General features: G+C 40.7%; 1 protein-coding gene across 1 annotated transcript; it reads right to left on the bottom strand.

The window, feature by feature from the left end:
• Nucleotides 1-584: 584 nt before the first annotated feature.
• grnb (granulin b) lies at nucleotides 585-21818 on the bottom strand. The gene is made up of 17 exons (XM_084078527.1): nucleotides 21654-21818; nucleotides 20611-20706; nucleotides 19445-19585; nucleotides 18379-18519; nucleotides 17389-17496; nucleotides 16822-16963; nucleotides 16305-16399; nucleotides 13333-13462; nucleotides 12861-12952; nucleotides 10185-10338; nucleotides 9775-9872; nucleotides 8699-8932; nucleotides 6908-7144; nucleotides 6290-6553; nucleotides 5793-6032; nucleotides 4997-5257; nucleotides 585-2731 (listed from the first exon to the last, which is right to left on the bottom strand). Exons 2-17 carry the CDS (start codon nucleotides 20611-20613, stop codon nucleotides 2585-2587), a joined length of 2487 nt encoding a protein of 828 aa, XP_083934653.1. The 5' UTR covers nucleotides 20614-20706; nucleotides 21654-21818; the 3' UTR covers nucleotides 585-2584.
• Between the last annotated feature and the right edge of the window lie 1067 nt (nucleotides 21819-22885).

The following is a 22885-nucleotide window of genomic DNA, read 5'->3' as shown; positions in this document are numbered from 1 at the left end:
GCCCCCCACCAAACCATGAGCTCTGTGCATCTCAGCCAAAGAGAAAGTATAGTGTCTCTAAGTGGACCTTCACAAAGACAACTTCAAGGCTAACAATGGAGCCACACAGGAGAGGATAATGTACGTACTGTGCTGGCCTCATTTAGAGCCAAAGCCTAATCGTTCTCCCATTGTCTTCCAGTCAAGCAGAACTGCCAGTGTTGATTTTTGGCCACCAGGGGGCCCAGGAGATAACGCTACTGTGAGGATATAGTGGAATTGTTGGCCTGCCAAGCAGACAGCAATACAAACTAAGTAGGACACACAACCATGGATGTGGACACAACTTAGTCCCCCGCAGCTGTGGCAGTGAGGGGTTTAAGGGCCCCTCTTTTACTGCTCTCTGCGTGCATATCAACATGTATTTACTTGGGTTGTCACAACAACTTTTTGATGACACAAAAAGGGTGCTAAGGGGGGGGGTAAGGGGATGTCGACAGAAAAGGCTAAAGGAAGTCAGGGGGCGTCTCTGGGAGGGAGGTTGAATTTCTCATCTGCATGACATCACAGAGTGAAATTATCACATACAGTATGTCAAACCAATCTGATGTTTTGTACAACTTTATTTCACTCATTTTGTCACCATTCTCCTCTCCTTTTTTTCAATGCTGCAAATTCTTTAAAAAGGTAGTTAAAATTAGACATCGAAATCAATAGAGAACTCCTTCATTTGCAGTGATATTCATCTGAAACTTCTGTAATGTTGACAAATCAAAAAATATGCAGACCTTGTTGACGAGCCATCAAGTTCATACAGGTATACATTTGGAGTGTCTGGAATGAATGCCGACCATCAACATAGAATCTGTTATAGATGGAGATAAAAGTCTAATAACTGAATGTACATCAACATGGAACAAGTATTAACTTGGGCTCTTGGGGAAGGTGAACTACTAACAGTTTCTGTACAGCCTATTAGTGATTCAAAAGGTTTTCTGTGCAAAATCCCATGAAAGTAGTTGATAAAAAGCACATTAAACCATTCTGTTTTTCAGTTGGCAATGACTCTCTGTATTCAAAAATATGGACTGAACTCAGTCTAGAACACCACCTTTGCACTTGTTTAATCATTTTCTTCATGTCATACTGTAGGCACAAAACACAAGATCACAACGCGTTACATTGTGATCTTATAGACTTGCTATTTTGGGCTTAAGTGGGTACAAGTAGATTTCCAAATTTAAGCGGATTTTGAATGGTTATTGTTTAGAGTCATTACAAAACAGAAAAATGTTGTGGACCAAAACACCAGATGGGGTAAATGGTAAAGGCACAAACTTTCTTCTTTGTTTATGGTCATTGATTGATTTCCCCACACAAAGTCTGTGAGGGTAAAGCTGCATTCATCTACTAAACTATGCCTAAATGTGTTACAACCTGTTTCAAACTAACTATTACAGACAAATAAAATGTGTTTCATTGAAAGTATATGAAATATATATTGAATGTATGCTGGTCACAAGTATTATAAAGGTAATAGCTAATAAGATTGTATGAGAATGAATGACCCACCTTTGACTATAATCTCAATGAACTCTTTCATTCTACTATTTCTATGACAGCAAACAATACTGAGAAGTTAAATTAAATGAATCCCAACCTATATATCAAAATCACAGTTATACTGCTCAATATACAACCAATCCCCAGACCTGATAAGGTTTTGAGCAACACCAGTACTCTGGCAGTCAACTATGTGCTTACATGAATCAAAGGGGAACAAAAAACAAAAACATGTTTTTTGTGTAGTTTAGTGCTTTTTCTAGTGATTTGGTGAAATTTCACTTGTTACAAGGGAATGCATACATTCAGTGTTTCTCACTTGCGTAGAGAAGTGGAATACCATTGGCCATATCACACAGCAGCCATTTTTCTCGTAGAACATACTCAAGCCAACCTCCCTACCCCCCCCTAGTACGACATAAGAGCAAAATGGCCACCGTATGAATATGGTCAATAATTGGGCTGTAACCTGACTGCTGTTCAAAAAACATTCCCATGTCTTACTATCTACTTATTGTTTGCAATGTGTCTCAAATGGCAAAGTAAAAAAACAAACCAAAAACAACAACAACTGTGACTGTGAAGGCAAAGAGATCTCAAGAGGGGATGGTTCAATTCTCAGCCTGTTACAGAAAACAAAGAGACAAGTGCACACTTGTCTTTTGCTATAAATTAAAACATTATTGAAATGAGGTTTCAGTTGAAAATCCAATCTCAATCAAGCAATATACTGAAAATATCAAGGATTTACTTGGCTGAACTCTTTGGAACCCAAGCCTTTCAATGTCAATATGTTGTAATTGCGAGTGGCAAAGCCAATGTGTAGAAGTCTTTTTCACATGTAGCATAAAGCCCAAGCTTCTCCCAGAACCCCACAAAAATAGAGGCCTGGTAAATAAATGATGGTTTAAATCCCTGACGACAGGCAAAAAATAAAAATAAAAAATCAAGGTGGGGGAAAGAACATCTCACCCCATGTAGATGATACTGTATGTGCTGCAGGTAAGTGTGGTGTTGAAAATATCAGTGCATCTCGTGATGATTAGCCCCCGAAGAGGACAAAGTCTCTGTCTCTGTCTGAGAAGTGAATGTCCCAGGTCAGTGGGGAACGTTGGGTACACCCTCCAGTCTCCAGATTGCAGGAGTATCCCGCGGGGCAGCAGTGCTTTAGATCTGCACAGCATGCAGCCTGCCGGAGGAAAAGCAGTTAGAATAGAGCTGGCTATCTGTCCAGTGCAGGCATTTCAAAGTACCTGAGGCCTCGCCAAGGCCATTGGCTTAGTTCAAACACTGATCATGAAGGAAATTGAAGATAAACATCATTCAAGGCTGTGTATGACTTTTGCAGTGTGTGGTCTGTGATGTCAGGAAGAAAGGTCATTTGTCTGTATTCTACAACAGTGATTTGATTACTGAATTGCATTAAAAACATTGATTAAAGGCGTCCGAAAGCCCAATGGTTAAGGCACATACCACATAGGCTCTGATGCCTGACAGTGAGTCCCCGGTTCGATTGGGAGGGATAGCATGTTAATCCATGCCTTTATTAGAGGGGAGATGTGGTCGTCTACACCCTCCCCAAACAGTAGGGGTTTTGCAGTGACAAGGACCACTTATCAGTTAGTTCCACTTGAGAAGCTGGAAGTTCTGTACCACATCAGTGATGGCAGTGTTGCTCTTAATAAGCCTGGACTATGTGCAAATGAAGAGATTTGAATCAAATAATGCATTTTGAGTGCCTTGGACATCCTAACATTCAAACCACTGTTCAAATATCCAGATTGAATATGAAATATGAATCAAAAGTCCCTGCAAATGTCATGCCATGCAGCATATGCTGAAACACACTTTACCGCCAGCGATCGTTATGAAAGAAACAACCTGCACCCAGTGATCTTGGTACATAGAAATTGATCTATTGAAGATTCTGACTTTCAAATGTACATATTTTATGTTTTGATTGTATTGCTGTATTGTTGTATTGTGCTTTCGGCTTTGGCAATGTAAACATATGTTTTCTCATGCCAATAAAGCCCTTTGAATTGAAGGCAAGAGACAACATAAAGCAATGAATGGCAGTGTGTTCTTGAATGAGACTAGCCCCGTTTGGAACCTCACACTCCACGATAGCTTCGAGATGAGGTCCCGGCAGAGGTAGAGTCCGTCAAAACGCAATGAAGATCACCTTTTTCGCAACATTGTATCCAAAAAGTAAAGGTAGTCTGAGACACCTACAGATGTTTGAGATTTTTCTGGAAAGTTACATTTTTACGACAGGGTTGAAAAACCTGTTTAAATCGCTTATTTAGTCAGCCTGTGCCAGGTTTTCCCTATGTAGCCGAATTGGGAGCAGTACTGGCACCTGCCGTCGGGGGTTCTTCCGGGTTGAATGGGAAAACGTGGCACAGGCTGACTAATAAGGTTTAGGTCGTAAAAATTGAACTTTCCGGAAAGATCTCAAACATCTGCAGGTGTGTCGGACTACCTTTACTTTTTGGATACGATATTGCGAAAAAGGTGATCTTCACTGCGTTTAGACGGACTCTCTCTCCCTCTGCTGAACCCGGTACAGCGGAACCTCATCTCGGAGCTATCGTGGAGAGTGATGTTCCAAACGGGGCTAAAATGAGGTAGAAATACAGAGATGGCTACAGTATTTGCTATAGCAGCATACAGTGTAGTCTCAAAGCATGTCACACAATGTTCTATATAGGAACATTAGCTGCATTCCTTTTACTGGGACAGAAACTATGGAGGATTAAATGAACAAGCCATTGAATATCATCTCATCTATTTTTCACAAGAACACGAGCATGTTGTCAGGTTCTCATGTCGAGCCTCGACATAATGTAATGTGGAAGCTCTCCGCTGGGAATGTGAGTGAATAGCACTCTCGTCTCCCGTAAACAGTTGTGGAAGTACTATGATATTATATTTAAGTAAAAGCAGCAATACCACAATGTTGAAATACTCTGTTACAAGTAAAAGTATTCAATGTCCAGTTACTTGAGTAAAAGTACAAAAGTATTGCCATCAAAATATATATACGTTAAAAAAGTAAACTGCACTTGAGCTAACCTTTTACCACCATTTTGTACTCTATTACTTTTTTACAGATGAATCAATTCATAATCATTAGTAGCAGGCTACTTATAATTATAAATGTGAAGGGGGGTGTTTAGCTGGGTTCAGCTAAACTGGAAAAGCATAGCGTCGGTCGCCGTTAGGTGGAAACTGCCCAAAACTGTTACTTTTCAGGAAATGGAAATGGAAACGGTATACGTACAGTATACAATATTGTATTTCAGCAAGTTTTGCTACTTTTGTGTACCAGTAGTATGACAAAGTAGGGCATAATTTACGAGAAAAAAAAAGTGAACATAAAAAGTTGAAATGTGGAGATACAAGTTTTCTGCCCGATAGCAACGATAGGAAAGAAATTCACAAGCTATACCTTGGGGGAGGGACAGCATGCCCACTGTGTGGCTGAGGTCTTGCAGCATGTCTCTTGGAGAGAGCAGCGGAAGCTCCCCGTGTCATCACATGGTACGTCCTGTTTGTCTGTAGCAGTGTCTCTCTGTTCGGGATCGACCACTCTGGTCAGGGGGGCCGCATGGACGACCAGGCCGTCTGCCTTCTTTTCACAGGTTCCTGTCTGCATGTTGCACGTGTAGCTCTGAGGGCAGCAGTGCTCGTGGTCGTCACAGCACACAGCCTGCAGCAGAGAAGAGAGCCAAAGAGTGTTAGTACAGTATGTAGAACAGTTTTATGGTTCAGTGATTTATCACATAACTGAAAATTCAACCCTTGATGCAGAAAAGCTTCAGGAAGAATTTGGTACAATAGCAGCATGTTTTAAAGAACTACTGTATTCACAAAAAATGTCAAATGTGCACTTTTGCAAGACAGTCATACCATGTGCAATTCATGTCTGTTATGATGAGAGGATATTGGTTTTAAGAACCCTAGTTTTGTTAATGAGTTTATCTGTCCAAAGCACTTGTACCGGTTCCGTTTTTATTTCTAGTGTATTAAAAGCATATCAATGAACATATCAATTTGTTCAATTTGCTAAAACACCTTTATTTGAAAAACATCCAATTGCTGGATTTTAATTTTATTTCTGATAGATATCTCTTCAGCAAAACGGCAGGTGTGCAGATTGGGAGGTCAACAGAAGATCAATAGCACATCATCAGTACACAATAACATGACCTTGAACGAAGATCAAAGTCTACCAAGTCACCCACCTTGACTAGGGGGCAACAGCCCCAGTCTCCTGCGGGCAGCTTACAGCAGGTTGTCCCCGAGGCACAACTGGTCTCTTCGTCACATTTGATGTCTCCCAGGGTGGCACTGGCGGGCATGGTCAGGGCAGCCTGCTTGGTATACCAGGGGATGACGTGAAGACCCTTTGCGCAAGAAGAGTGTTTGGTGTTGCAGGTATAACCGCTGGGGCAGCAGTGATCTCCGTCAGTACAGCAGACTGCCTGGGTGGGAGCAGGGGAAGGTAGTGTTTTAGTGCAGCGGTTCTCAAACTTTTTCATGTCAAGGACCCCAAATTGTATTGTATTTGGCTGCGGACCCCCATCTGAAAATAGGGACCCCCATACAAGATTTGTGTTAAAATGTTGCAAAGAAAGATCTACAAGCTCACAACATGTCGTTGTGAGCTTGTAGAGCTTATAGGGATGCCTTGTACACAAGGCTGTCAGATCACACCAAGATGAGACCTCTGTGTCCTTACCTTCCTCAGAGGACAACAGCCCCACTTGGAGGCTTTGTGCATGAAGCAGCATGTGGTGTCCCTGGGGCAGCTGACGTGGGGGTCACACATGTTCTCGCCGGAGTGGGATGCCCTGCTGATGGACTGGGCGGGCGTCCTCTGCATGGCGGGCACCTTTTGGAACCAGGGCAGGCTGAGCCCACCGGGCTTGTCGCAAGTCTGCTCGGCCACGTTGCACGTGGAGCCTTTGGGGCAGCAGTGCTGGTGGTCTTTACAGCAGACAGCCTGTGAGGGGGAATGGGATTATTTTATAGTCTGATCAGTCTGAATCTGTGCAGAGCATAGATTGTGGTAGCCAGTGACTTCATGGCTCCGGGTAGTTCAGTTACGTGCAAGACTGTTCCTTCAGTTTCTTTGATGAGAAAACCTAATGCTTTATTGAGTTTATGAAGTCAGCTGTGTTATGTCACATGGATAAGAATATATCTCCGTTATCATGACAAAATGTGCAATAACATTTTTCACTTAAATCAATTCTGAAAATGTTTTTTCATCCAAATAAATAAGTCTCTCTCTCTCTCACACACACACGAGCGCGCGCACGCACGCACGCATACATACATACAGGGAGATACTGACTTGAGGTAAGGGACAGCACGCCCACTGGCCAGAGTTCTGCTTGCAGCAGGTGGTACCGCCCGGACACATGGTCTGCTGGTCACACTTCTCGGCGTGTTGCTGTATGGTCATGGCAGACACCTTCACCACCCAGGGCAGGGAGGACGGCATGTCCGAAGGGTCATCACAGGTCTCGGCTTCCAGGTTACAAACAGTGCCATGTGGGCAGCAGTGGATGTGATCATCGCAGCATACAGCCTATCGATGAAGGGGTGGCAAGAAATTAGACTGGGATCAGTGGGCTGCAACTATGGATTATTTTCATGAGTTATTAATCGCCAATTTCATTAGATTATCAATTATTGATTATCTTTAATAATCGATTAAATTGATAGTTTGATTAACTGTTGCACCTATACTGGGATCAGTGGACTGAAGGCCGGAGAAGATTATCTCCTCTTTCAGTCAGATCTTGTCCTTGCCTGGCTTTAGACTTTAGAGAGTCGGAGAGGCAGCATTGTCCATTTAGTTATCAAGTAACTTTTTTTCATTTGGTCAGCAATGTGAGCCAGATATGAGATACAGTACAGTTAAAGTAGGGCTGGGCAATATATCAATATTATATCAGACTAGACTATGTACAGTATCAGATATCATCTGGGATTCTGTATATTGTAATAGTGAAAAAGGGGTTTTGCCTTTTCCCGGTTTTAATCACTTAAGCCTTAATTTATACTTTCTACATTTTTAAATTAACTACTACTACTACTACTACTAATAATAATAATAATTAAAAAATGATATTTATATAGCGCTTTGCAAAACAAACAAATTCATATTATCGTCCCAATACGACATTATCCTCACAAAATCGATATCTAGTCAAGAATATATTATATATTATTGTCCATATCCCCCATCCTGAGTCAAAAGTACTAGCGTGTAAGGTTATGCGCTCAGCCACACGGCTCTGTTTAACCTCACAAGCCTGGGTACCCAGGCTAGGTTATGTGTGATCACAACAAGACAGGGCTGGAATGTGATTTATCATCTGTACAGTTTCAGTCACATTACCCAATGTCATGGCATGGTTGCCTGACATAATGTGACAGAATGGCAGCAACTGCCTATCGTTAGGAAAATAAACTTTGTCAAAGAGATGGAATGGTGGTATGCATACGTTCGGTAAGTAATTTGTCATTTCCAGTTGGAAGGAACAAGGAAAGTTAATTATTTTCAAACCCATAAGTCAAACTGTAAAAGTAAACACATGGAACACGTGAACTCAAACATCCCACACGACAGGCCTGAGTAAACTTATTAGGTCAGCGCTGAAGTTCGAAAACAGGCTCACATGTACGCTCTAATAACCTAGTCTACAAAATTACATCTGGAAAAAGCAGCATTATTTTCCCCACACATTCCTGACTGGGATGGCAGTGGTTTGGGAGGTAGAGTGGTTGTCAGGGAATTGGACTGTTCCCGTTTGATCCCAGCTCCTCCTGGCATCAGAGTCACTGAACTCCTGGCAAATCTGGGTTATGACCTGTGTTGCACGTGAGATCATCGCTTCTATCTACTTACAAGTTTGTTTGACTTGCATGAGCATAATCGATTATTTTTTTGTTAAGTCATGAGCTCTCTTAAACAGCAAAGGCTTTTCATCTTCAGGGTCTACAATCTAATATTTCTTATATTGTAAGTCATATCACCTTTGAAAGACTAATCAAATGAACCACTCACAAACCATAAATCTGTTCACTGTCTGTGGTCTGAAGCAGAACTGCCTGAGAAGCTGGATGTCGTACTGACCTGGTGCAAAGGACAACAGGCCCAGTCTCCAGCGGGGGTCTGGCAGCAGGTGGATTTTCCTGGGCAGAAGGTGGATTTGTCACACTTGTTATTGTTTGGTTCTGTTGCTGTGGGGAAGGCAGGGACCTTGCTGTGCCAGGGCACCACGCTGTTGCCAGAGTCACACGTGGAGGCTGGCAGGTTGCAGACGGTATCATGGGGACAGCAGTGTAGGTGGTCTTCACAACACACGGCCTATAGGAAGGAGGTAGGAGATTTCAGGGGGCCTTTCATAATGTTGTCCCCTCCAGACAAATGTAGCCGATGGTCCATATACAACAAATACTTAATAATAATAATACTAATAATAATAATACAGACGCAACTTAAACTAGCAAGGATTATTTATTATTTAAATGATACCTTATTAAAATGACTCTGATGCAAATGTGAGTAGAACGCAATGCTGTTAATTCTTGCCTCATCTTGAAAGGTAAATATTACAAGAAAGTAATAGGTGCAGCAATCTGCTGTTGTATGAGTAAAAGAGATCTGGTTTTACAGTGTACATGGGGATGCATTTTAATGCCAATACTACTGAAAACCTGAGGAAGGTCTACACAACCAAAACGTCTCACCTAATGCCAATACTATACAATGCCATGTGACAATATACCTTTCAAAGCAAAGAAAGCTCAATGCTACACAATTCACTTGCTATATGATTTATTTTTCAGAACCTGATGTTTGATTTGATTTATGGCCAAGGGAATTTAATTAGGAAGCAGTCAGAGAGGGCTGAGACTAAACATTAGATTCTATCATCACTAAGTACTGTAGATTTGGAATGTACTGTACATTCATGGAATTCTACATAAAACTCTACATGGAATGATCATCAGAGGGCTAAACCGTTAAAAGGCTATTTGAGGTAAACACTGAGAACTAAACACAGTCAACATCACAGTTGAGTGTGAGGCTAGTGTCTCATATGTAGTCTCCAACGTGTGCACATGTACCTGCACTCACGTGCACAAACACACACACACACACACACTCACTTGCGCGCACACACACACACACACGCACACACCTACCTCAGGCAGAGGACAACACACCCATGCTCCCTGGACTGATTTACAGCATGTACTCCCGTCGGCACAGGCTACTGAAGCATTACAGGGCACATCACGGACTAAGAGATGAAAACAGTAAATCGTGAGCTCAAGGGGAATTGTGATCGATTTGACATGTATGCTCTGCGTAGGACAGTCCAAATCAATATTATTTGAAAACAAACATATCTCGACCGCGGCGCGTCATGATCTTATACAGTAGATCTGCCATTTCCGCTATTTTTGAAAATGTTTGAAAAGGTATGAAGATTTTTTCAACAAATACATCGATACAGATGAATGGAAACGATTCTGACAATTTAGCAAAAATAATTGCGATTATCTCAAATAATTACGATCAGGCGATTATGTAATAATTGTGACAGGCCTACCTGTGCTCTGTATAGCAGTGGGTGCTGTCACAGGGCTGGTGATGATCTTAGTGGCCATGATGGTCTTTAACTGGGCCGACACACAGGTGCTGTGGGCCAGGTCACACTGGGTGCCAGCCGGACAGCAGTGTAGGAGGTCCGAACAGCACACCGCCTGTACAAATGGAATGGGAAGAAAAAGCAATATAACCACTTCTGCAATATGATACATTAGATAACAGTCTTTATTTAAAGCTGCGATCCATAACGTTTTCTGAATGTTATTTGAACCAATCTGAGTATGCTAATACGATACAACTAACACAACAGTGGTTGGAGGTAGTTTCCCTGCTCTTCTATTGAGAAATGCGGATCCTGTAGTCAGGTAGGGCCACTACTGTTTGACGAGAGGTATTGCATGAAGCTCAAATCGTAATATCTCTCCTGTCTAAACAGGCTTTCCATCTTCACTCTGCAGTAGAATTTTCAACGCTCGCATTGGGAGACCCAGGTACGTATCCTAGGTAGGGCGCAAATCTTACGCATTGCAGCTTTAACTCTGAGCGTGTACAGATGTAACCCGTATGGCCCCATTTGGTGTACACTTACAAATAGATGAATTGACATTGAGAATTTTACTGTGTATGTAACTTTCAATCAAAATGATTTTCATTGTATCATTCAACGGTGTAATGGATAAAAATTCAATTCAGTTATCTCCGGTCTATTAACTGTATCTGTTGCCTCGCCTTTTAAATATGACAATGTAAATATTGATGTGTGGTCCATAAATATTGCAATGCCACCTTGAAATCAACCCAGCTCTAGTTGGAACACATTAAATAGTGCAATGGAGGGCACTGACAGAAAACTAAAATATTATTGTTGAGCTTTTGGAATAGCTGCCCCATGGCACTGTTCCAATCCATACAGCGCAGCATGAAGAGAAAATAGATTGATCTGAAGACAGGTGCACATGGCTTTTGAAAAATGTTTTGTCTGAGTGGAAAAAGAAAATCAATTTCGCTGCCGTGACATCTACTATGGTTGAACAATGAGTCATACGCTTTAGTCGTTTAGCTGACATTCTCATCTAGAGTGACTGACAGTAAGTCGACAGGAAGGAGGATTCAGTGTCTTGCTCAAGGACACTTCCACAGGACAGTTGAGGGCTGGATGATATGGATAAAATCAAATCAATATTTTTGACCAAAATATCTGTGTATTGATATTGTGAAGATGTTTTATTGCGATAATATATATATTTTTTAAATTGCATATCTACAAGCTCAGAATGCATCGCGATGCAACACGTTATGAGCTTGTATATCGACTATTGTTGAAAATCTTTGGGAAAACGTTGGGGTTTTTTTTAGATCAAAATCGTTTTTAGCCTATAATGATATATTCAAAACTGAATTTGCCTCAGTTGTGAAACGAAGTAATGATATACTAAATAAAAACATTTTGTATAACTTTTTATATAGTTGTATGCACATACAACTACACCTAAACTTGTCTCATGGCACACGGTTTGGGAACCAGTGCTTTAGAGTCTAGAACATTGGTTCACAAAGTGGGGTCCTTGAGGGGGTTCCAGGGGGTTCTCAGCTAAATGCGGTATATATTTTGAATATTGTAGCAATGTCTGAAAAGGTGTCATATAATCCCATGAGGGATGGGCCACGAGGTGGCATGACACTTGAATAAAATAATTAATTAATTCAAATCATATAGCATCAAAATCTCTTTTAAAGGGCAAGACTACTTTGGTAGAGGTTTGGGTTGTGTAGTTACCTTGCCATGATGTAACTTCAAAGGTGGGCAAGAAATCAAAAATAATTGCTCCATTGATTAGAAATTGATAATTCAAAATATGCTCCTCATTGACTTACATTGTACGGTAAAACAGCTCTCAAAGTCATTCTTTTAGCACGTAAACGAATGCAAATAAAGTTGATTCAGACAATATAGAACATCACCAAACCCAGTACTGTTTTTTTTTTAAATAAAAATGTCAACTTCCTGTTGATTTTGCCATTTTTAATAAGTAGAAAACCTGGACTGGATCCGCGGATCCAGATCCAGATCTTCAAATAGTAAAATCAACAGGAAGTTGACATTTTTTATTAAAAAGACAAACAGTACTGGGTTTGGTGATGTTCTATATTATCTGAATCAGCTATGTTTGGGTTCATTTATGGGCTAAAAGAGTGACTTGAGCTGTGAGAGTGAGAGCTGTTTTACCGTACAATGTAAGTCAATGAGGAGCATATTTTGAATTATCAATTTCTAATCAATGGAGCAATTATTTTTGATTTCTTGCCCACCTTTGGAGTTACATCATGGCAAGGTAACTACACAACCCAAACCTCTACCAAAGTGGTCTTACCCTTTAACCACTTTACTCTATATACATCGGCTATCTGAAAAGAGCCGATCTACAAGCTCACCTTAAAGATCTGCTATTACTATTTACCAGACCATGTAGATCTGCTATTTACTTGCTAGATCTACCCCTCTGCCATTTTCAAAAATAATAGTGAATTTTTTTTTTACAAATTTGGAATGTGTTTGAAACATTTTAACAACACAAATCGCGTATTTCACAAAACATTTCTAGATTGGGGTCCGTGGCCAAATACATATTAATTTGGGGGTCCTTGAGCAGGGGTCCACTCAGCTGCAGTTACTCACGTTGGGCATGGGGCAGCAGCCGTAGGTGCCATTGGCCGTCAGACAGCATGTGGTTTCATCGGGGCACGACGACACCTTGTCTGGACAGACCACTGACAGTGACGAGAAACCAGCAGGACAAGAGTTCAAGTATTATTACTTTAGACAAGGAGAGAACAGTGGCACGCAATCTCATAAATAGATGAGAAATTAACTTGCTGCTACAGGGCTGGGCGTACAAATGTACAAATGAACAACATGGCTACATTCAATATTGAGCTATTGAAAACACTGAAATAAAAAATAACTTGTAGTAGATGTGCTATTTTCGCTATTGTTCACATTGGAAAGTGTTGAAAGTTTAGGGGTTAAGAAAGTTGAGTAGAGGAAATGTGATAATATGGAGACATAGAATATCGACATTGGTCTGTTAATATGGTGACATCGCACCCATGTCTACCGCAGCTCTTGCTAAAAGCGCTAATGTTCTCACCATCATTTGGTAGAGCAGGGAACTTCTTGGTCAGGGGTACCCGAGTGTCACCAGACTTACACATCTCATGCTCCAGGTCACATGTTGTGTTACCAGGGCAACAGTGCAGATGGTCGCTACAACACACAGCCTGTTTGGAAATGAGAACACACACACACACACACACGTCAGATTGGGGACTCCTCACTGGCAGGTGAGCCAGTAGGGTACAACAGCAGTGGATGTGTGGGGTGGAATTAATTGGCACAATGACTAAATTGGGAGAAAAAAAAGTGGTAATAATTGGCTACTCTACATAAAATAAAACAGGAGGAGAGGTGTGGGGCATACAGTTAGCCCTGCTCCTCACACCTAACTGGACATTTTCGCGGAAGGGAGGCAGTCCAGGAAAGGCCATCGAGGTCACCAAAATCAGTATGGTTCATCCTGCAAGCTGCCTATTAGATGGTTAGGGTAGGGTTCTACAGGGAGCATGAATGTGCTCAGCACGTTTCATGGCAATCTAGCCATTAGATTGTGATATACTGTATCTTGTGTGCAATTGGAAATTTTCATCCATCAACTTGTTGACCTGTGTTGCCTGTGTGGCAAGACATAGTCTGTATCTGACAGCTATTATGTAACAGACAGTCCATGTACTGCGCTAAAGCCTATGTACTAAAGGAGACACTGTATCACAAGACTGAACAGCATGGTCATGGGGTGTAACTTAGCATCTAGTTTCTGATAACCATTTACTTGTATACTGGATTGCATAATTGTGAATTCAGTACGTTGCTGTGAATAGAAATTTTCTGGTGAAGAAATACATTTCCTCAGGCACTTTGATCCTAATAAGCAATAGCTCTATAAAGCCTAGTTTATCCCTCTTCAATGCTTTACTATTAAGAATAGTGTATTGCAATATATTTTTTATTACAACACCCTTAAATACTTACAATTACAATGTGCAGCAGCAAAACACATAATAAATTATAAAACGTTGAACTATATCACTTTTCTTTTATCTTGTTTTTCAATGCATTACTTCTCTCACAAGAGTGACTAGGTCTAGGTCAGTGTGTCAATGTTCAAGTTCCGTCAGATTAATTGAAACCCTGCCAGGTACACCATAAACGGTTGCTGTCAATTATTTGCTGCCTTATTACACAATAATATAGTGAGTTTACAGTACCCCATGTTGATTTTGACATTTTAGGCCCCCATAAATGGCAAAATAAAATGTGCCTTCCGTTTAGACGGCAACAGCATTTTCAGGGGTTGTAAAGGCAAAAAAGCGAAACCCCCTTCCAGAGTGGAAATCTTTGAAAACGCTCCGCCTCACGTCTCCATGTAAACAGGCAATACACGGTAAACCGCAAAACGTGTGACGTCATGGCTCACTTCGGCTCACGCCGCGTATGCTATTAAATAGTGTAAACAAACAGCTGTGATAGGAAGTAGAACGTAAGTAGGTCATGCGTGACTGACTGGTCTATCTGGCAGCGTGTCACACGGCCACCTAGCCACCTGGCATGCACACTACAGTGTTTTCAATCACTGTTGCGTCTACGTGTAAACACGTAGACTAAGAAGTGAGAACGCAACTAGCACTTTGTTGTTTTCTGTTCTGTTTGTCACCATGTAAACGTGGCCATAGTTGTCTAGTATGTTGGAAATAGTATGAATCAATGTATTTTTTACCCCGCCTCCTCACAACACGTACACACACATATGCACTCAAAGGACCACAGTGGAAATAAGCTTTTGAGCTTTTAGGGGTTTTATCCTTTTGACAGATCTGTACAAATACCTGTTCACGTATACATACAGTATTTGTCAATAAAAACATCAAAACGGCAAATCAGAGAAGATTGAGTGGAACTAGCCTTTCCAGTATATGGGTGCAAGCTAGTGAAATCATGTCGCTAAAACATTTTTATGAGCAAATTGTCATAATTATTCAACATATCAGTATGTGTTATCATTTTATATATTCCAGGGGATTATTTACATTGTTGGTTATAGGGTGCCTGGCACCCATAGTACCCATTGAAGATTTTATTATCTTATGTGCTCTTTAGGATGACCAAATCCTAGAATGGATAGTGGATGTCTCGTTGCAAAGCAAAACCCTCAGTATTTCTCAATATAGGGTCTGGGAACGCCCTGGGGTCCTTGAAGAGGATTCCAGGGTGTCCCAAGCAAAACTAGGAACAGTTTAACAAGTTTACCCATTCTATAGTTTCTGATCTACAAGCTCAGAACGCGTTGCAATGCAACGTATTGAGCTTATAAATCAGCTATTTTGGAAATAAATATATATTTTACAAATGTTCACAACACAAACCTTCTTTTATGGGGGTGCCTGGCACAAGATGGGGGTCTGTGGTTACATACATGTATATTTTGGGGTCCTTAACATGAAAATATTTTAGAACCACAACCACTGCTCTAAATCAGGGATTTTCAGGGTCCACCACCCTGACTAAGAATCAACCTAGGGACCAGTTGTGTTGGAGGGGGATATGGGCTAAGATTCGTTTTTTGTAACTGTGAATTCTGCTTGACAACTTATCCAGAACTTCACAAGGGACTATGTTTCATATAAATGTGTGTGCCTCTTGAAAGAGTCTGTGGACATGTCAATGAGCTGATCCTGTGATGTAGTAGTTAAAGGGCAAGACCACTTTGGTAGAGGTTTGGTTTGTGTAGTTACCTTGCCATGATGTAACTCCTTTAAGCTTGAAGTACTTTTGGAATTGAAACACAAGCCACATCCAATGACCACTGATAATGATGACAATGTCTTGTTCATCTTTTCTACATTACTGAATGCATGGTCAGACACCACATGCAATACCTTCACGGGCCACCAGTGCTCCACGGACCACCAGTTGAAAACCGCTGCTCTAGATGAACTGAGGACAGGTACTGTATGTGTATGTAGGATACTTTCTGTAGTTTTTTTTTTTACAGAAATGAAGGCATACCTCTGGGTAGGGGCAGCAGCCATAGTCACCACTGGTCAGTAGGCAGCAGGTGGTACCACCTGGACAACTGCTCTTGCCACCAGGACAAGTCGCAGCTGCCATAAGGAAGAACACAAACATTAATTAAGGTGATATCACAAGCATAATAGTAGAACAGACTTCAGTGGCACCTTTCTTCTTTCTCACTTTTTCACATTTTTTCCAAGAGGTTCTGTGGCTTGAGACATAATAGCATGGGTTGACTCTCTAGCAAGAACAATATTAACCCAATAACATATCCTCAGCCTTTACACGCACACGCGTTTCTCCCGCTTTCTAGCAGAATCCCACACAGACACACCCACAGGTAAGCAGAACACACATGAAACAAACTAATGCACACACATATACAGACAAACTATGAATACTAATGAAGATACACTTACATGCATTTCCACACGCACGCGCACACACACACACACACACACACACACACACACACACACACACACACACACACACACACACACACACACACCTGGGGACTTATTCTCCCGCTTTCTGGCAGGCAATTTCTCCAGCATGGGGATGGACTCCAGTGCGGACAGACACTTTGAGTGGATCAGGTCACACTTTGTTCCCTCTGGGCAGCAGTGTTGCTTATCCTCACAGCACACCGCCTGTGGAGGGGGGGGGGGTATCAGTTCTTGGCCACTTAAGATTCCCTTAAATAGCAACTGCTTTTTACACCAGATAATGGTAGACTTGGAGAGGTGTACAACAACCACTTCAGTGCAGGCTGCAACTATCGATTATCTTCTTAGCCGTTATTCTAGTTACTTTTTTGATTAATCGAATAATCAATAAGCACATTTTTTTGATTCAGTACAAGCTCACAACACCTCACACAGCGGTGCATTGTGAGGTTGTAGCTATTTTCTTTATTTTAAAAAAGGTAATATTTATTTTATAACTGATTCAATTGATTAGTTCAATTCACTGTTGCACCCCTACTTCCGTGTACTAGTACCTGCCAAGATAAACACAATAATCTGAATGCAAGTGCAATGTAGGTGTGTGAGAGAGTTGCAATCATGGATACAACCTTGGCCAGCGGACAGCAGCCCCAGGATCCATCAGGAAGCTGGCAGCAGGTGGTGTCATCCGGACATTCCGACGATTGGTCCGGACAAATGACTGCCTTCACTCCCTCCTGGAGGACAAGCCACCATAACCCATGCATACCAATGAGAGGAACACACGTGCAATGGACTAGCAGTTACAGACTTGAAAATGACTGAATGACAGCAGTATATAGTGCTGAAAAAAACTCCTCTATTAGGATGTAAATGGGAGAATAAAGTCCCAATTATACCATGGCGTTCTTTTTTCTATAGCTCATGAAGCAGGTATCTGCTTATAATTAATGGTGAATGTTTATTTTCGGAGTCATGCCACAGTATTTCTGAAATGTTCAAACAGACCAAGAGCATTAATGATTCATTTAAACTTTCAATTTAAGTGGGAAAAATAACACACTGAAGGCGTGCGTTGTTTGCCCCTCCAAAACAGCAACAGGTTCTACTGTAAATCTAATCTTGTGCTGTGGTTTCCTGTATGAATGTGTCGTGCATGTGCTTATTCATTGCATTTCGGTTCATCTTTTCATCTAGCTGAGTGCACCTGTAAAATGAGACCTTGGTTTCAGATGGGAAGTCCCTATGCGAAACTTATTTTTGAATGTAGTCAGCATTAGTGGAGGCTGATCAAATTTCCAAAGATTGCCATGCTCGGAGGAAAAAGGCACATAAGCAGCTAATGCCAGCCAAACGTAACAAATGCCATGATTTGCCAGGCACTGCAGGTGATGAAAGCATTGAGGCGTCTTAACTCTACATAATGCTATTAACGTAAAGGTTGATGCGAGAACCAACGGCTTGCTGCCAAAACCTCAATTATCATTGACTTGAAGGTCAAACTGAGTGTGATAAATCCCTAGACACAGTGAAGTAAAAGGGAATATGTATCAGTCTGAAGTAAAACAAGTTAATGTACAGTAGGTGAACTGGCCTCTACAAAGTGCAGCTGGAATTACCTGCAGTAGTGATATGGCGTGCTGGGCAGGAAGTCTTCTCAGCCAGGGCAGGGAGACTGTCTTGTTGACACACTTCGAGTGGACCAAATCACACTCCGTCCCCTCATAGCAACAGTGGAGGTGGTCGGAGCAACACTCAGCCTACAGAGGGCATTGGACAGGAGTAAAACTATTGCATATTATATTCAAATATTACATCAATTCAAATATGATGTCATATAAAATATTACAGTCCACAATTTGGCTGCAACATGGAAGATGGCATACCGACAATAGAATGAATAAACAATTCTACTACTCCAAGACCAACATGACAACATTGCAAGAGAATGTTTCAAAACAGGAAACAGCCCGGCAATAACCTGACTCACAGTGAGTAGCTTCGCTTGTAATTCAAACTGAGACAGTTTTGTGTTTGACACACCCTAGAGATAACAAAACTGATAATATATGTGCACAGTAATTCATACTGTGTGTGTGTGTGTGTGTGTGTGTGTGTGTGTGTGTGTGTGTGTGTGTGTGTATGGTCTACTCTAGACAGATGCTAGGATTGATGTTGAGCTTAACTAACTGTTTTCTTTGTTCGCGCCCTGTTGTTTATTGACTAGGGTTCATGCACTACTCCGATCTTGAACTTAGGAAGTCACTCTGGATAAAAGCATCTGCTAAATGGCTTAACTGTAAATTGTCAGTTAAGATTATTATGATCTATTCAATTTTTTTTGTTCTTTTCTTTTTTGTTCTTCATTTTTCTTTGTTGCAGTTTAGCTCTTTTCTTCGATAGACCTTTATTGATCCCATGGTGGAACTGCTAATACAATAGTATTAACAACAGGTATCAATCGCATCTCTGTAGCCAAATACTAATTCAATATTTTGGTAATTACCGACTCGGACCATATTTTTGACATTACAGAGCAGACTCGCATATTTTGGACATAACGGACTTGCGTCATTCTATGCAAATTCTATGTACTGTACAGTATCCTGAGTCACACATTCCAGTCGAAATGATTCTGAATACTGTACTTTTTTGGCATCATTGGGTGTTCTGGGAAAGACTCACATTTGGTAGGGGACAGCATCCATATCCTCCATCAGGGGTTTTGCAGCAGGTGCTTCCGTCCTCACACGTGCCACCATCAGGACAGATTAGAGCTGTGCTCAGGCCTACCACAGCCAGACACAGGAGCCCTACCCGCAGGGTCTGATGAGGCAAGAAACATCACTAGTCAGTGGCCGCCATACTGTGGTTTTGTGGTAAGAGGAGACTATGTGACGTATGTAAGATAAAAGGTATCATATCTTATCTACTGGATTGTGAGTGTAAATCCCCCCCCCCCCCCCCCCCCATTGTTGGGGTTGCTGGAGAATTTGGCCTCCAGGTCCCCTAGCATTCCAGCTGACACACAGTATTGACCACAATAAAGAAATCCAAGCCTTTACTATGAGGTTCATGTCCCCTTTAAACTATGCATAGCACTTTAGCCTTTGGACATTTTATATGAATGTGTCAAATACATACCTTACCTAACAACTGTGTTATGTTCTATCAAGCCTTTAGTTGTGTATCTAGCAGTAAAAAGAATTATCACAAAAATATTTAACATTTTCTTAAATTCAAGAACATAAAACGGCACAATATGGGATATCATTTTATAATGACTCAAATGACCAAAATACATATTTACAGTTGGGTACAACATTCACAAGGGAATTATTTAGAAGATTCCTGTGACAATTACAGTTATAGTTTTCCCCTCATATTACATACTGCAAGGAAAGCTATAACTGCACAAAATTGCGGCATGATCATTCCTATTCTCCAAGGTGAATACCAGGCCACTAAGCCTGTTTAAGGCTGTGACCCACATACAGCATAACGCATTGGTTCTCAAAGTGGGGTGGTCCTTTGGGGGGATCCAGGGGGTCCCCAGCTAAAAATAGTTAATGTAACATCACAATCATTTTAACCACGTTATCCAGTTATACGTTGGCTATTCAAAAATAGCAGATCTTCAAGCTCACAGCTTTTCACTGCGAGCGTAAGTTGTAGATCTGCTATTTTTGAACAATTTTGAAAGATATTGAAAATGTTTGGAAAAGTTTGAATATTTTAGATTTTTTTTTAACATAAATCTTCTCTTCTGGGGGTCCCTGGCACAAATCCCTTTAATTTTGGGAGTCCTTGACTTGAAAAAGTTGAAGCACTGGCATAAGTGTCTTTCTTACCATTGTGAGGCGTGTAGGTGGAGACAGACAGGGAAATGGAATTCAACTCTGTTATTCACCAACAGACACAGCTGCAATGCATGCTCCCTGTGAAGCCTGCACGGGGTTACAAGAGAACAACAAGTGGTGGAAAAACTACTCACATTGTTTTACTTATGTAAAAGTATCAATACTGCAATGTATAAATACTCTGTTACAAGTAAAAGTCTGGCATTAAAAATGTACTTGAGTAAAAGTACAAAATATTGGTATCAAAATGTAACTTAAATCACCGAAAGTACTCATAATGCACAATGTCCCATTTTACAAGTTTCCAAATGTATAAAAATCCTTTGAAAATAGCAGATCTACAAGCTTGTAGAGATTGGCTATTTTCAAATGGACGAAATGTATATAGGGCCTAAGTGGTTAGAGCATGTTTTGTAATAATAATCAAAATCTATAAAGTAACTAGTAACTTAAGTTTTCAAATAATTGTAGTGGAGTAAAAGCACAATATTTTCCTCTGAGATGTAGTGGAGTAGAAGTAAAAGTATTGAAAATTGGAAACTGTTGGCAACTTATATCCTTTTTGAGCTTTAGTTATTAGCAGTTGGTATTAGACTAAGAGCATATGTGTGTGTCTTAATTACTATTATTTCATTGTTGTGCACCCAAAGAGAAGACATTATTACCCTATGAAATCATTATAGCTCTGTAAGCTCAAAAAGGATATAAGTTGCCAACAAAATCCAGTAAAGTATAAGTACCTCACATTTGTACTTATAAGTACAGTACTTGAGTACATGTACTTAGTTACTTTACACCACTGCTCTTACATTCATTTCCAGTATCTGACTATAATCAAATTAGAAGTGGTCACAAGACACTCTAACTGGATGTAATTTTACATACTATACTTTTAGACATTCATTCATACACTGTAAAGGCAAAATATGTATAGGCTAGGCGGCTAATAATAATGCTAACTAACTAACCTGCCCTGCTTAAGTGACAAATAGCAGTCACATCGTCTAAAAAACACGACCACCCTTACATCTTACCTCGTGTGTTCAGTACATCAGTACATCAGCTCCAAATAAACATAAAATGTTGTGTCAGCTGTTTTCTTGCTTTCAATATATATATAAAATAACCTATATATGCAGCAGTAAAAGCAGTCTATCCTTAAGCTACCTATAGAGGTCTGACTGGCACTTTTCTCCACAACACAATTGAATAATCACATGACATGCTTCATCCAGTGTTGCCATATTTTGTGATAGAAATAAGCAACCAGGTCTATGAAAACAAAAAATATTAATCAATACGAGAAAATAGCCGTGCTTGTAGATCTGCTATGTTCAAAAACTCATGCTATAAATTGTGGAATATTTAGAATAACAACACAAATGCTCCCCTGGTCACAAAAAAATGTCATGAAAATATTTGAGAACCACTGGTTTAAATAATAATTAAAAAAATGTGGAAGCAAGCCTAAATAAGCAAGTACACTTTAGAAACAAGCCCCCCCAACAAAACGCAACCCGCAACTACCAATATTTACGAGCGACTTTACAGAAAAACAAGCTCAAAGTCGTTTATGATAAGCCGACATGGCAACGCTGGCTTCATCATGTGACTCCTGTGGATGGCAGCGTCAGGTTCTCATAGCCTGGAAGGACGCCAGCACTGTGATTGGCTAGTTGGTTGGACACTGTAGTCTCTCTAATATGAGGTTCCCGTGACAACCCACTAGCCAATCACAGAGCGACCCTCCGGGCGATCGGATCTGGGTTTTTAAAGGGAGACCTACCTAACACAGACCACATTCACAAATCATTGATTGATTGATCGATCGATTGATTGATTGATTGATTATGTACTTTATTAACAGTTTGCAAAAAAAGCTCAGAAAGTACAGTTCTATAAAAAAGGATGCTAAAAGGATTAAACCCAAGAAAGCACTATGGATTGTTTCCATTCCATTGTGTAATCAATTCATCGAATACATTTGACAATACTTCAAATGAGAAAAAGAAAGAACTGAAATCTAAACAATACATGTACAGGCTGCGTTATCCCTAGAGTTAACCCTGTTCTACAAGGGCTGTGGGCAAAAGTACAGCAAAAGTAAATATTTAGGCTTTCATGAGCAGAAGCGATTCTTCAGACTGTTGAAACTCTGAGCATATCATCTCATGAGGCCCTTTCTGACCATCTTGAATTAGCCTTTGGGGCCCTTATTGCTTTGGGCCCAGATTATTGCCTACTTTGCCTTTTCATAAAATACCTC

This window comes from Gymnoscopelus microlampas, assembly GCF_963454915.1.
Source record: "Gymnoscopelus microlampas genome assembly, chromosome: 14".
Lineage (NCBI taxonomy): Eukaryota > Metazoa > Chordata > Actinopteri > Myctophiformes > Myctophidae > Gymnoscopelus > Gymnoscopelus microlampas.
This window is presented reverse-complemented; position numbering and strand designations above follow the sequence as displayed.

What these genes read in the sequence shown, in the direction of transcription:
- grnb (XM_084078527.1), bottom strand. An exon ending in ACGCCATATCACTACTGCAG is followed by an intron (nt 17,497 to 18,378) that starts GTAATTCCAGCT and finishes CTTGTCCTCCAG; the next exon opens with GAGGGAGTGAAGGCAGTCAT. An exon ending in CCTGTTGTCCTTTGCACCAG is followed by an intron (nt 7,145 to 8,698) that starts GTCAGTACGACA and finishes CTTCATCGATAG; the next exon opens with GCTGTATGCTGCGATGATCA.